The sequence below is a fragment of the Thalassophryne amazonica genome, chromosome 7 (assembly GCF_902500255.1).
Source record: "Thalassophryne amazonica chromosome 7, fThaAma1.1, whole genome shotgun sequence".
Lineage (NCBI taxonomy): Eukaryota > Metazoa > Chordata > Actinopteri > Batrachoidiformes > Batrachoididae > Thalassophryne > Thalassophryne amazonica.
In genome coordinates, this window is record NC_047109.1 from 12,771,468 (window position 1) to 12,785,328 (window position 13,861).

Sequence of the window (13,861 nt, forward strand, 5' to 3'; positions counted from 1 at the left end):
AAATTAAGTTGAATAAATTTCACTGTGGGATATGTAAATAAAGATTTGTTTTTCCTACATCCTAAGCATGTAGGAACACCCAAATCGAGGACAGTCCACGCTGGTGTGACCCTGACCCAGTGATTTCTCTGATGCCTTTCTACTCAGTGACATCATCACTGACATCATTGGCTTCAGTGGGCGGCGACGCAACATCGATACCCATCCCTGCTGTAGGACCATTATAGTGCAAAAGTGTCTGCTGTGGATAATTGTACAGTTAAATAAACTCAGAGTTGGAGTGACAAGAAAATCGTCCACAAGAAAATTCTATTTTTAAAGTATTGACTCTATTTATTGGGTATAAACCAAATGTCTTTTTTTTTTTTTTAAATGTTGAAAGACAAAAAAATATCAGGTCTTGTGTGAAACCCTCTCTCATTGCAGGTAACGCCCCACCATCTGTGCTCCACCAATAGGAAAACATGTGTCTCACCTGTGAAGGAACATCTAACCAATCAGAGAAGCTGTATTTATTTCCTTGTTTACTCTGCCTCTTCAGGTGCAGCTTTGCTCAGCTGTTAAGTCACTTCTCCAAACAGTCAGAAGTGTAGGCCATTGAGCACATTTTTACCATTTGGCTTGATTTGGACTCAAATTTCCTGAAAGTCTGTGGTCACAGATGATTTGATGGGCTGCTTCGACACAGACGACCAGCCGTCTCTTCAGGGTCTAGTTCTCAAACAAGTCGTCTGCCTCACCTGCACTGACTAGAAAGTCCAGTTTCTCAAGCAAGTCCTGGTAAACACTGAAGAGACCTGGAGGCTACATGGACCTGGACAGGTAAGACATGATCTGTAATGATATTACTGTCAAAACTGTTGCTTCCATCTACTTTAGGAAATAATGCATCAGAATATTTATTCAGTTTGCTGCACCCATGAAGCACAAGAAAAACATTATGTCTGAAGTTCATTGTGGAGACATTAATATCATAAAACATCTAATCAGATATAACACATAACAGCACGACGAGAAGAGTAATTCACGAATGTGCAGATGATAAATTTGGTGCTCAAACTGCTCATCACAGGATCTGGATTGGGAATCACTTTGTTTTTTTTTGTTTTTTTGCATGAGCAGTAGTGGTCTTTGTGGCCAACAGATCCAGGTTTTGGAACTGAAAGAAACTGCTGATCAAGGTATTTTCAACCTAACGTGGCAAGAGAGAGAATGAAGAAGTGCCTGCTTCTGGTACATTCACATAAAATCACATTCATATAAAATCCTTTCTGCAGGGTTATGTTGACTGTGTTATTTGAGTTTTAGAATGTAAACTATGTGCGGTACTATGGTGGTGTGTGGCTGTTTAGTTTAAGTGTTTGAATGTAAATATTGTGAAACAGCAATCTGTTTGTGTCTATGATTTAGCACATTTCGGTGCAGAGATGGTTATTGACAGTTTACTGACGACTACACCTTCTGCTAATCCATCATCAATCCAGCATCCACTAACCATCCACTAGGTGGCAGACATGTCTGAGATTTTACATAAGCAAAAAAGTTGGCTTTTTGATTGATCTGCTTCATCAAAGCTAACAAGAGTTTTTTATGCATTTGTTGTCATCATATGCCCTTTTAGTTTGATGAGATACAATATAATAAGAATATTAATAACTTGTACATTTAATTAATTCATTTATTCAGCCCCACCTTTCTGTGACTCAGCACTTTTGTTTGTTGTCAGGGGTTCTTTATCTCTGTCTTAAAATGTTGATTTAAGGTCTGTGTGCTGAATTATAGTCTTCAATTTAACATAATTATCTTATGCTCAATTTAAAATCAGATTTATTAAATTTGTTTGTTGTAATTTCTATTCATCATTTTGGATTTTTTTTAATATAATTCCATTTTGAAAGCATATTTTATGCCTTGTTGATTTTGCTGAGGTTATTAAGTTATAGCCTTATATTTGTCTCTGATGTGTTTCACAGACCTGATGAACTATTTATTCATGGTATCTTTTTTTCATTTCATCAAAATGATTATTATTGTGATTGTTCTACCTTTAGGTTACGTTATCATGAAAAACACATAGATCTTTGATTGACTTTCTATTCTCTAATTTGAGCATTGTTTACTTTTTATTTATTAAATAATTGAAGTTTTTTTTGGATTTAGGGCACATACACTGAATAAAAATATAAACTCAACACTTTTTTGCTCCCATTTTTCATGAGCTGAATTCAAAGATCTAAAACATTTTATACATACACAAAGACCTATTTCTTTCAAATAAAAGTAAGTCCCTTCGGCTGCTCTCTTGTTTGCACTCGGGGTCGCCACAGCAAATCCAAGGTGGATCTGCATGTTGAATTGGCACAGGTTTTATGCCGGATGCCCTTCCTGATGCAACTCCACATTACATGGAGAAATGTGGCAGCGGTGGGAAACCAAGAGCATTAACCACTTGGCCACCACCCCTGCACCTATTTCTCTCAAATAATGTTCACAAATCTGTCTCAATCTGAGCACTTCTCCTTTGCCGAGATAATGAGAATGGAATGGAATGAGATTTATTATTATCATTGTCATTAAAAATGCAACAACAACGAGATTATGTTTACACTCCAATTACCTCAGAATACAGCAATTAATCCACAATTATTACTTGTTTACCATAATAATGGCACACATCAAAATTAAAGACAACACATATACATTTGACATTGTTTATGTGCACTAAATTTGAAACAGTCCATCATTCGAATTGAGGCAAAGTGGGTGAAGGCCGCAGCAAGCGTGAGTCGCGCCGCCATCAGCTTGGGGGGAAACGGGGACCTGCCGCAGCTAAAATTGCGCAGCCCCCGGAGGGGAGGGATGGCGTGAGCGGTGGCCGGGATGGGGTGTGTGATGGGGGCAGGAGGGGAGGTGGGGGGGAGGTGGCGCATGCTTCAGTTTTTATCCATGTGTGAGTCAGTATCTGTTCTTGTGCCTGAAGTTATGGAGAGATAAGGAGGCAGCCAATGTTCCCAAGGCCGTAGAGATTCTTCTGGAGGAAACAATGGGGCATTTTGTCCTTCAAAGGCTGATAAGCCTGCCATGTTTGTGGTTGAGCAGTGAAAACACTTTTACAGCTTCACATGAACAAACCAGATACCAATTTATGAATTATTCCCGGTCTCTGAAATCTTTCACCTTCCCCTGCAAGGTGCGCATTTGCTCCAAGATGTTATCCAATTTGCGTCTGAGTTCAAGGGTTAATGCAGTCTGAGAATGCATCGCCTTGCCCAACTCATTAATCATGACGGACAAGTGAGGGGTCGTGGTTTGGCAGCAGCCATCTTGCCAATTTTCTGGTAGGTCAGGGCAGCACATAAGCCAGTAAGTACCAGCCCTCCTACTATGAAACCAAATATTAATAAATCCTCGACGTCCTCCACAGAGAATGGCGCAAAGCATGTGACACGCCACGTCTCCCAGGCGTCGAGAACATAGCCCACAGGGTAGATTCCATCTGGGCACCCAGGGTCCCCCGGCCCTGATCTTCTTGAAGAAAAAATGATGTCAATAGCGTTCAGAGACCAGCTGATCAATTCCATGGTTAATCCAATATAGTTTGAAGAATTCACAGTCTGGTGAGATAGGGACTTTGAAGGTTGGAGCACAGTTGGAGGAGGAGATGCGACTGCCCTTGCCTGAGTCCCAAGCTAAATGTTCCTGTGCAATAATCATGCTGTCTAATCAGCATCTTGATATGCCACACCTGTGAGGTGGGAAAGATTAACTCAGCAAAAGAGAAGTGCTCACTACCACAGATTTAGACAGATTTGTGAACAATATTTGAGAGAAATTGGTCTTTTGTATATGTAGAAAATGCTTTAGCTCTTTGAGCTCAGCTCAGCGGCGCAAACGGGAGCAAAAACAAAAGTGTTGTTTACATTTTTGTTCAGTGTATGTGCCCTTAATCCAAAAATCTTCAATTATCTCATCTTCAACCTCTTATCCAGGATTGGGTTGCGGGGGCAACAGCTCCAGCAGGGGACCCCAAACTTCCCTTTCCAGTGCCACATAGACCACCTCTGACTGGGGGATCCCGAGGCATTCCCAGGCCACTGTGGAGATATAATCTCTCCACCTGGTCCTGGGTCTCCTCCCAGATTGATGTGCCTGGAACATCTCCCTATGGAGGCGCCCAAGAGGTATTCTTACCAGATGCCCCAACCACCTCAGGTGGCTCCTTTCAATCAATCAATCAATCAATTTTATTTATATAGCGCCAAATCACAACAAACAGTTGCCCCAAGGCGCTTTATATTGTAAGGCAAGGCCATACAATAATTACGTAAAAACCCCAAAGGACACAAAGGAGCAGCAGCTCTACTCCAAACTCCCCACGGATGACCGAACTTCTCACCCTAGCGCTAAGGGAGACACCAGCCACCCTCCTAGGAAGCCCATTTCAGCTGCTTGTACCCGCGATCTAGTTCTCTCAGTCATGACCCAACCCTCATGACTGTAGGTGAGAGTAAGAACGCCGATTGACCAGTAGATCGAGAACTTCGCCTTTTGGCTCAGTGTTGGGAAGGTGTCGTAACACGGACCCGCAACAGGGGGTGCAAATGAACGGACAATGGATAAGACAAAGAGTAACAATTTAATGTTGTGAAACGCACAACTGGATACAGACAAAAATATAATGCCAATTAAACACAAGGTGACGTGCGGGCAGGCTCGAAGATAGGAGACCTCTGGCGATCGAAGAGCCGGGACCCACACAGCTTCCACCACCAACGGCCTGAAGAACACCGGAGCCGCCAAGTCCTGAGTCCCCAGGTGGTCACCGTCTTCTGTTGCAGACCCTGGTACTGCTGGCAGAAGATGAAAACAGTTAATGGTGAGTGTGTATCCACACACCCAGTAATTCTTCACCTACAGGTCTTCAAGGAGGGAAAACCTCCACCTCCAGATACAATGTCACACGTGCAGCTCCTGTTGGTCTCCTTCCTGGATGGAGTGAGAGACGAAGACCGTCGTCCTCTCACTGTCCGCCAATCCAGCCTTCAATAGACCCCGCAGGAACACGGCTGCACACAGACCTCTGTTTTCAGACAACGAATAATCACAGCAGAGAAAATTACCTTAGACGGTAGCTGATTTCTCGGCGAGGAGGTGGAGTAATAATCCGGCTTTTGTAGGGAAGGTGGTGATTGGTGACAGCTGGTGTAAATGAGTCACAGCTGTCACTCTCTGTTGTCTCGGCGCCCTCTCATGCTTGAAGCCCGCACTCCAAGCAGGGCGCTGACTTTTGGTGGTGGGCCAGCAGTACCTCCTCTTCAGCGGCCCACACAACACTCAGCTCCCTTTTCGTCATAACAGTACGGTAAAGCGAATGCAACACTGCCCCTGCTGTGCTGATTCTCTGGCCAAGCTCACGCTCCACTGTCCCCTCACATGTGAACAAGACCTCACGGTACTTGAACTCCTTCACTTGGGGCAGGACCCATTCCCTACCTGTAGTAGGCAAGCCCTCAGTTTCCTGCTGAGAACCATGGCCTCAGATTTAGAGGTACTGATCCTCATTCCAGTCACGTCACACTCGAATACGAACAGATCCAGTGAGTGTTGGAGGTCACAGGCTGATGAAGCCAACAGGACCACATCATCTGCAAAAATCAGTGATGAGACCCTGAGCCCACCAAACTGGAAACCCTCTTCCCCCGACTACAATTATTTAATAAATAAATATAAAACAAATCCTCACATTAGGGAATGCAAAGTCGATCAAAGATCGTGTTTTTCATAATAAAGGAAAAAACAAACACATACAAAAACCCCATACATTTGAAATTGCCACCCTGGTCTGCAGAATGCTAAAATTTGGATTTTTGTGACATTTTATGTGCTTAATTTGCAAAAAAAAAAAAAAAAAAAAAGATCAGCAGCAACAATAATGATTATAGAAATGCAAATGACAGCTCACAGTTATAATGAATTAATTTCACAGACAAACATGAACATTTGTGCATCAGAATCCCTGATTTGAAATTACTGTCTCTGAATTTTATCTGATCAACAGCCAAACACTTTGATGACATAAAGGAATTGTCTCCAGGAAATCCCCCTTTTTTCAAGATGCAATCATGTGACATTTTTGCCTTTGATAAATTATTTTTGTATTGATTGATTAAAACCTGTATCTAAAGAATGTAATTTCTACTTCTGAAGAGGGAGCTGAGTGTTGAATGACTTTCAGGCTGCACAATTTTATCTCTGAAGTGAACTTAAATAAACACACTGTGCACGGAGACAGTGTTCAGTTTGAAGTTTGGTGAGAATCAGCCCGGGGCAGATTTTGCGGCTTGGCAGGTGTTCCTTCTTCTTTTACACGTTGCTCTAATAACATGGCTCATTGTCCGGTTTCATTGTCTTGTTGTGCCAGTAAACGGTTGGTGGTGGTGGTGCCAAACGAAGTGGCGGCGCCGTCCCGCAGAGTGTTCAGCAGCGAGGACGAGGCCTGGAAGAGCTACCTGGAGAACCCGCTGACCGCCGCCACCAAGGCCATGATGAGCATCAATGGCGACGAGGACAGCGCAACAGCTCTGGGCCTGCTGTACGACTACTACAAGGTGTGGAAGGCCACACATACAGCGGCACTCAGAGAGCACTCTTCTGCCAATACGCTGAAGTGACCACAAATCTGTTCCAGTCCAGCAGATCTGATCATAACCACAGAGTCCACAAATGGGGTGAAATGTTTAACCCTCCTGCTGTGTTCACCCCACTCCCCTTGACCGGTCTGTTTTTAACTGTTCTTAAATCAACACAAAAAAATTTAATCACCACCATTTTTTTTTGCTTAATACTCTTTTTAGCTGTGAGTCTGAGTCATGGTTCACATGAATAACTGCAGTGAAAGTACAAATATGTGGTGAAAATGTATTCCTGGAAAACCAGAGACCAAACTCCTCAACATGAAGTCGTGTGTGCACGTGGGCTTGGGTACATGTGAATTCATGCACGAGTGGCATCGTCCTGCTAGAATCACCAGACTCATGTAGGCTTGGAGGTCTACCAGGTCTAATTGTCTCCAGGTGTCCTCAAACACACACCTCCCCTCCAGGTTTGTCATCTCCAGTATAATTCCCTGAATGGACTCTGGTAAAAAGAGTTGGAAGCTGGATCTGATGTCATCTAGATGTTGCACACCGTGTTGGCCCTGGCATCATCTTTATGATGATTTCCACTCACTCCACCTCCTCTGTCCTGTGGGGATGAAGACCAGGGCACATCTCCACTCTTGGTCTGGAATGTCTCCTCAGGTGACACTTCCTCTCCATCTGCTGACTGGTCAATCTCCTCAAAGTCTGGATCAAAATCAGTGCTGTCTTCAACTTCCATCCTCCTCTGTCTTTGGTTCAACTTCAGTTCCCTCTTCATCTTGTTCTAAAACCTGGTCCAGAACCTCTCTGACAGAAAACCGCCCAGTCAGTCGCCTCCTCACTGTGCTGAGAGTAAAAGGAGTGAGAGGCAAACATCAAGCTATATTTTGGAGGTCTGTATGAAGATATGATAGATTGTTTCATCAGGAAGGTTGTTCACGTGGGAGGATCTGCACATAAGCGCAGGACAGAGACGTGTGCCCACAAAAGACATTGTTCAGTCTGACGTGTATGGGGATGTTTTCTCATCTGATGGATGAATATAATATGGATACCCTTCAATTTCCTATGGCGGTCACTTTTGACCGGGAACACCACCACCGGTGTAACAAGGTTGACTAAACCACTCAAAATTCAATAAAAGTGGTGATCATCAGTTTTATATGTTCAGGTGCACAGTGTGGAGGATATCACGAGGCCTCGAGGCAGTCGCATGTAAAACACAATATTTCTGAGTGCTTTAAGTTGTAAATTGGTCAGATTGGACATGAACATAACAAGAAGGTTAAGGCTGGTTTGATCGGGTTTTTATTTTGGACTGGATTTGGATCATGAGAGGTTCTTCTAGCTATAGTCTAAATCCTAAACCCCCATTCAACACCCAGGAAGCAGAAAGCTATTAAATATTTCTTACTGCTTTGAGCTCAAGACTAAGTTGAAGACTGGATCTGCATGGGAATAATTTCCAAATTCTATGAGCTTGTTTTACTTCCAAGTAAATGCACAAATTCGGAAGTGGTCAATAAAAACTCTTAAATGAGAAAAAGCACTCGTGAGAGGGCAGACACATCACACCTGTGGGCCAGACACAGGTGTGATGTGCAACATGTTTATGCTGAACTCAAGAACGTCTGACCTCCTAGCTGAGAAAACAAAAGTTCTGTATTTCAAACCATGAACAAATACAGAATGTATTGAAGTATTTGTTTCACAAGTTTAAAGGTTTATAAATATTTGGCCATTAGGAAGGGTTTTGTCGCATTGTATTGGTGTAGAAAGCATATAATGATCATCTTTCATCTGTAATTTGATGGTATAGGAACCGCCTTTAACGGATTAAAACAAACTAGCATAATTAGACGTAAAACAGGTTTTTCATACCTGGCTGTAAAGCCTTTGCTGAAATCTGGAACCTGCATATTGGGTTTCTTTCCTGGTGACCATCCAGCTGTCATCAGGTCCTGTTGTTCTCGTTTTGCTTTGAATAAGTGAAATGCAGCTCAGTCAGATTGTGGTCATGTGACTGACTTGGCCATTACAGAGCATTCCAATTCTTGCCCTTAACATTTGATTTTTATTTGTTATTTTCCCTGAAGACAACCCAACCTGAAATGCTTCAGTTCCTTGGTCAGCCATATCTCCACCACGTTTCCCTGATGATCCAGACGATCCTTCTTTTCTCGTTATCCTGGAACAAGCTGTTCTTTAACTTCTTGATGCAAAAAGTCCTGAAAGAATTATCTGGGAGTCCAACAGGAATTCAGTGAGGTGTCTCAGAAATTGGAATGGCTTTTTACGCCGGGAATTTCTTAATAAGAAATAATAGGAAAACTTTAAGAATGTCAGGAAACAGACCCAAAAGTAAGACAACAAACAGAACAATTGTGAAGTCTGAATGAAGGTATTTAATACGAACAAACAGGTCAGGGAGCACGTAGCCACATCTACCACACTACAGAAACAGCTCGGGTCCTGGATAGCAACCTCGCAGACAGACATCTAGTCCATATACCTCTCAAAAGTTACCATCTACCTGCCACAAACAAGTGAAACTTGACTGTCCAGTTCTTTTTTTTTTTTTTTTTTTCTTTTTTTTTTCCCAGTTGCTGAGGTTCTCAACACTGAGACACCTGCATGCTGGATCATCTCCAAAGAAACATGCTGCATAGTCAAAATGTCATAACTGACATTCTCTCACAATGCACGCGATACTCATCAATAAATAATGAAATATATATATATATATATATATCAGGAATCAAACCTGGAGAAGATGCAAAATGCATTCTGCAACAGGGGGTATGTTCCTGAACCCCTCAGCCAAAGTTGTTCAACAAGTAAGACAGGAAGCATTATGCTCCTAAAAACTTGGACCTTTGTTTTCCTGCAAAGGTATTGGCATGAACTTTTGACTCTATATAAGCTCTTCCCAAGTGTTTCCCAATCTCAAAGGTTGATCCAGGATGATTCTAAATCCAGACATTCAAATTCCTTACTCAAGCTTGTCAAGTATTGATATCTGGGCATCCATTGATTCCACAAAGATCACAGCATCATCTGCATAGTCAGTAAAATGTTCTCACCAACAAAAGAACCCAAACCACTGGTTTCCACCAATGGGAGATGACAGTGTTCTTCCTCCTGTTTGACAAGGATGAATCAGATTCAACAACAAATGTGAGCTCCTCCTCTTCCAGTTACCGGACTGGAATGAATCAGACAATAATACATCTAACACTGTCATCACCTCCTCTTCACCGTCATCAGTCTGGAATGACCTTACTCAAAGTACGATAGGATTCCCATTGTAACCCAATAGGAATCATACCCATCCAAGTTTTGGAACCATGTGAGACCTCTTTCCTATAGAATTACCTACACAATTCCAGGAGGAAATTCCTATAGGATTTTTATAGGTTTTCTATAAGACTTTCTGCATGTCCTCATACAGCTTTTCTGTTTTAGACTCTTATTGATGGCTTCCACTATGTAGAAAACAAGTCTTTATTGTTGATTTTGACACAGACCGTACTACCTCCCGGGGGGGGGGGGGGGGAGGTGTTCTCGATCAGGCATTTCCCCTATCAGAGAAATAATTTTTATCCTTTGTCTTTCCGTATTTCTGAGTTCTGTTTCCTGTTTTTGCAGCCTCTCCGTTGAGTTTGTTTTGTTCTTCAGTCTAATTGCTTGCTTCACCGGCAGTGGCAGCTCTTTGAAAATCATAATTATCAGCATCAGAATCCAAATGCAACACTTAAAATACACTCAACACTTTTGATATGCTGACATGTCAGGGATTTCTGTGGCAGCTTTCCATCTGATAGCAGACAATCAAAGAACTTTACAATTAACAAACACACACACACACGCACATGTCGGGAGCCGCCAAGAAACATGCTCACCTGCACACTGCAAGTAACATGGGGTTGAGTGTCTTGCGCAAGAACACTTTGTCTACGCAGGCCCGGTGCGAAAGGGACTTTACAGGCAAAAGTATCTGTTCATTGAACCAGCCACACCAATCACCTGAACAGTCCAATTACTTTTGGTTCATAAAAAAAAAATCGCACACAAAAAGGGCTGTAATCACTGCAATATTCTCAAATTTAAGACAACTATTTACGGGTGATTCTTAGACTACGGGCACTTATTATGTCCTTTGATCATATTGTATGAAAAACAGAAAAAATGGGAAATTTCACACTTTTATAGTTATCTTTACAATGAAAGTGTGTTAAGAAATTTGTTCTCGTAGTCTATGATGACTTTTTCACCTTTTTTCAGCATCATTATATGCAAATATTGCTGTTTTGTGCTTGTCCCACACCCAGACTTTTGATCTTCAATGATAAAAATGAATGGTAAAGAAACGTTTTTTCTAATGTTTTAAAATATCTCTGAATAAAATATCAGTAAAATAATCAAAACATAATTGGGGTATTCAATGTCATACAACTGTTGTGATTTTTTTTTTTAAACAAAATGTAGTTGTCCCACACTATTGCCGTAATTTCCACCACAACACTGTAATGTCCCTAAACAGTTTGTATGAAAGATTGTTTGGGTAGTTTCTATGGAGATAAACAGTGACATCAGAGCACATGTATATAGCACCAAATCACAACAAACAGTTGCCCCAAGGCGCTTTATATTGTAAGGCAAAGATGTGGTGGAAATTACATTTACAAGGCCAATAGTGCCGTAGTTAAAGAATCACCCTTAAACTTCTATACCTAAATTCTCTAAGGCCCAGATTAGTCTGTCCAGCAAAAACCTCAAAAACCACTTATAGTTAGATTAGTCATTTTTTTTCAGACATGTAAAATTACATGAAGATGTGCAGTAAGATTTTTCAAAGCAAAACTGTAACTCTAGTATGCTTTTCACCACATTATGAATCTCGTTGCTCATAACGGACACAGTCATCTCATTCTAATGTTAGCATCGTGTTATGCGATGTCCATTAACATTGCATTATGTAATGTTAGCAAGTTTTCATGCTAATATTAACCCATTACCATTGCGTTATGTGACACCCATTGCTAGCAAGTTTTCATGCAGCTTTCATGCGATGCTAACAGCTAGCAAGCTGTTAGCATCGCATTATGTGAGGCCCTTAACATTGCATTATGTAAGGCTAATGGGTTTTTGTGCTATTGGTAAACCATTAGCATCACAGCCATTAACATTATTTAACGCAACCTAATTTTCAAGACATGAATTGACAAAAATGACCTGATTGTAAGCAACCACAGCTCTGTTCTCATTGCTTGTGATCTTGCAGGTTCCCAGGGAGAAGGAACGCATCTCCGGCAGTGGCGTTAAACCCAAAGCGTCCTCCTCTCTCGGGTCTGATCACGCTAGCAGTCTGGGGATACTGGATCACCACCTTCAAGCTCTGAGGTCCATGCCAGTCAACCTCTCTCTGAACAGCCCCGCCACAACAGAACATCACAACTCAAAGTACCGAGCTTCAGCAGAAGGCAAACATGGGCAGACTCCATCTGTAGCGAAGGCTGAGGGCCACGTGCCCACACCTGTGTCCTGTTCTGTGGCTTCCTACCGTGAAGACCCGAGAGAGCCGATCAGGATGGTTTATGAGCAGGGTTGCTTGGACTTGGCCTTACATGGCTATTTGAAAGAACACAGAAGCACTCCAGACAGCACCTATGAGGACGCTGATGAAGGAGAAGTGAGACTGCTCTTTTTCTGATTCACATATTTTTGAACCATCTTCGTAAACAGTCTTTCTTCCACAGATCTACCAGGGGAGTCCTTCTCCAGGAACTGAAGAGCTCTGCTACAGCCAACCCGTGTAAGTCAGAACTCCTTCCATGGGGAAGGTCCTTAATGCCCAAGTTGCTTTGAGCTTTTCCATCAGATGGAAAAGCTCTGTAGAAATGCAGTCCATTTAGCACTGAACATATATAATTAAAGATAATAAAAGTCAACGAGATTCACCAGGCTTTAATTAATCTCTGAAATGCAGGAGAACACACTCAATTTTTTCACCAGTGGCAGGTCCAGAGAGCACAAAGTGCTTCAAAAAGAAGGTTCTGGGTTTAAAGCCCATTGTGCCCATTCTTCATATATATCAAATTACAGACTTAATTCATGGCTGTAACCAGGGATTTTCAAGGGATGTGGGGGTGGATTTTTGACTTTGAGACCTGACGCCTGCCCCCCCAACACACACACACACACACACACACACTGCCACCTTCACCTTGCTGCTGCTCCATCATGTGACAGAGTAGATGTATAAAAGACAGCCAGACTGCTTCCTTCTCTTGCTCTGGTCACAAATATTTAGCAGTCAACCCCTCCATAATTTAATTATTTACATGTTAAACGGACATGTCACACTGAAATCATAACAATATAGATTTAGGCTGTTGGTGGCCATCCGATGATCCACCGGGATTACTTTGTGCACTTCCGTGACCGGTTTCAAAGTATACGGCATTCACATCAAACAGCTACGGAGACGTCCACAAAGTACTCTGTGTTTCCGACAGATGACGTCGCAACTAGAAGCGTCCCAGTGTGCGCTTCAATGGAATGTATCTGCTAATGTTAAGAACTGAGGCACAGATTAATTCCAAAGTTTATACAAGTGTGATGTTGTGTTGTGATGACTCATATTTAAGTGATAACTGTTCATTTTGATGCAGTCACGGTAAAAGGAGCAGCTGTGAGAAGGGTTTTTTTTTGCACCTGCGACAGTTAGTCATAAATGCAGCCTGTTAAAAACACTAAGTGTTGTATATAACTGAAAAATCTAATATATATATATATATCTGTGTCATCATGTTGCCTGTACAAATGTCACAGAGACATTCCATGTCCATTAAGTGGCAATAAACAGCTGACGTGGGTTAAAACAAAGTAACAGCCATTTTAATCCACGTCAGCTGTTTTTTTTAAAGGGATTATTCAACATTAATTCTCTTTTTAAAAACTTCCTTATAGAGATTGACAGTTTGACATTTGAGAGTCTACAAGCTTAATACTGATTATATATTATTCAAATTCAGCCAGATGTCTGTCTAAATTAGGGGTTAAAACAGCTGCTGCGCGCGCGCACACACACACACACACATTTGCTCAAAGTAAAAAAAAAAAAAAAGTACTTTCATTAAAAGCGCCACTGAAAAGAACACAAAGCAAAAGATGAAAAAAATTAACATTCCACTCACCTCAGTGAAAAGATTTCCAAA

At 41.8% G+C, this 13,861-nt stretch overlaps 1 protein-coding gene across 4 annotated transcripts in view; it reads left to right on the forward strand.

The window, feature by feature from the left end:
• LOC117513633 (grainyhead-like protein 2 homolog) overlaps window positions 1-13,861 on the forward strand; it is a 53,100-nt gene continuing 39,239 nt past the window's right edge. For 2 of the 4 annotated variants that reach the window (XM_034173861.1, XM_034173864.1), the window contains exons 1-4: window positions 288-822; window positions 6,422-6,608; window positions 11,926-12,333; window positions 12,401-12,456. In XM_034173861.1, the coding sequence (XP_034029752.1) occupies window positions 809-822; window positions 6,422-6,608; window positions 11,926-12,333; window positions 12,401-12,456 (665 nt within the window). In that variant the 5' untranslated portion in view covers window positions 288-808. Of the gene's footprint in view, window positions 823-6,421; window positions 6,609-11,925; window positions 12,334-12,400; window positions 12,457-13,861 lie in introns of all 4 variants that reach the window. The other 2 variants (XM_034173862.1, XM_034173863.1) reach the window with 2 other exon arrangements.